General features: G+C 38.9%; 1 protein-coding gene across 1 annotated transcript in view; it reads right to left on the bottom strand.

Annotated features, from left to right (window-relative positions):
* UFL1 (UFM1-specific ligase 1) overlaps window positions 1-1275 on the bottom strand; it is a 67922-nt gene that overhangs the window by 63778 nt on the left and 2869 nt on the right. The window contains exon 3 of the mRNA XM_010834727.1: window positions 1142-1170. Within this exon, the coding sequence (XP_010833029.1) occupies window positions 1142-1170 (29 nt within the window). The remainder of the gene's footprint in view (window positions 1-1141; window positions 1171-1275) is intronic.

Raw genomic sequence — 1275 nt, 5'->3', positions numbered from 1 at the left:
AGATGGCTGGATGGCATCACCGACTCAATGGACGTGAGTTTGAGTGAACTCCGGGAGTTGGTGATGGACAGGGAGGCCTGGCATGCTGCGATTCATGGGGTCACAAAGAATCGGACACAACTGAGCTAGTAAACTGAACCAAAGGTCATAACATCTGGTCCCATTCCTTCCTGGAAAATAGAAGGGGAAAAAATAGAAGCAGTGACAGATTTTGTTCTTCCTGGGTTCCAAAATTACTGCAGATGGTGACTGCAACCATGAAATTAGAAGATGTTTGCTTCTTGGAAGGAAGGCTATGACAAACCTATACAGTGACAAAGGTCTGTATACTCAAAGCTATGGTCTTTTCAGTAGTCATGTACAAATGTGAGAGTTGGACCATAAAGAAGGCTGAATGCCAAAGCACTGATGCTTTTGAATTGTGGTGCTGGGGAAGACTCTTGAGAGTCCCTTGGACAGCTAGGATATCAAACCAGTCAAGCCTAAGGGAAATCAACCCTGAAAATTCTTTGGAAGGACTGATGCTGAAGCTAAACCTCCAATACTTTGGCCACCTGATGCGAAGAGCTGACTCATTAGAAAAGACCCTGATGATGAGAGATATTGAAGGCAAAAGGAGAAAGGGCAGAAGAGTATGAGACAGTTGGATGGTATCATCGATTCAATGGACATGAACTTGGGTGAACTTCAGGAGATGGTAAGGGACAGGGAGGCCTGGCATGCTGCAGTCCATAAGGTCGGAAAGAGTTGGACATGACTTTGCCACTGAACAACAACAACAAAACCCTTACTGATGCCACGTACACTTGTATTTTCTACAAATATTTTCTAGGTTTAACTTCCACATACTAAAAACAAGTCACCATGAAACAAGTGATTTTTCTCTCAAAATTACATAAACTCTATAAATACATAAAATGGTTAACTATGAGTTTATTTTGTAAAGAATAAAGTATAAGCAAGTCATCTGAGAAAGAAAAACTTGTTAAACTGATTAAATGTATCAGTGAAGGTCATATAATTATTTCTTCACAAACACAATATGATACCAATATCAAGTGGCTACTTAAGGCATTGAAAAAATTAGTAACATAAAAAGTTGAGAAATCAAAGTAAAAACTGTTACAAAGCTGAAATTTACCTGTTGCAGATCAACGATGTTTACTCGACCTTTAAAGAAAAGACATTCATTTAAGTTATCAGAAGTACATACCAGCCCCAAACTGCAAATTCCAACATATTTATGTTTTGGACATTTCAAGATCCAAAATACAA

The sequence above is a fragment of the Bison bison genome, unplaced genomic scaffold (genome assembly GCF_000754665.1).
Source record: "Bison bison bison isolate TAMUID 2011002044 unplaced genomic scaffold, Bison_UMD1.0 scf7180017864035, whole genome shotgun sequence".
In the NCBI taxonomy this organism is placed as follows: Eukaryota; Metazoa; Chordata; class Mammalia; order Artiodactyla; family Bovidae; genus Bison; species Bison bison.
Note: the sequence above shows the minus strand (reverse complement) of the source record. Positions and strands in the feature narration are given on the sequence as shown.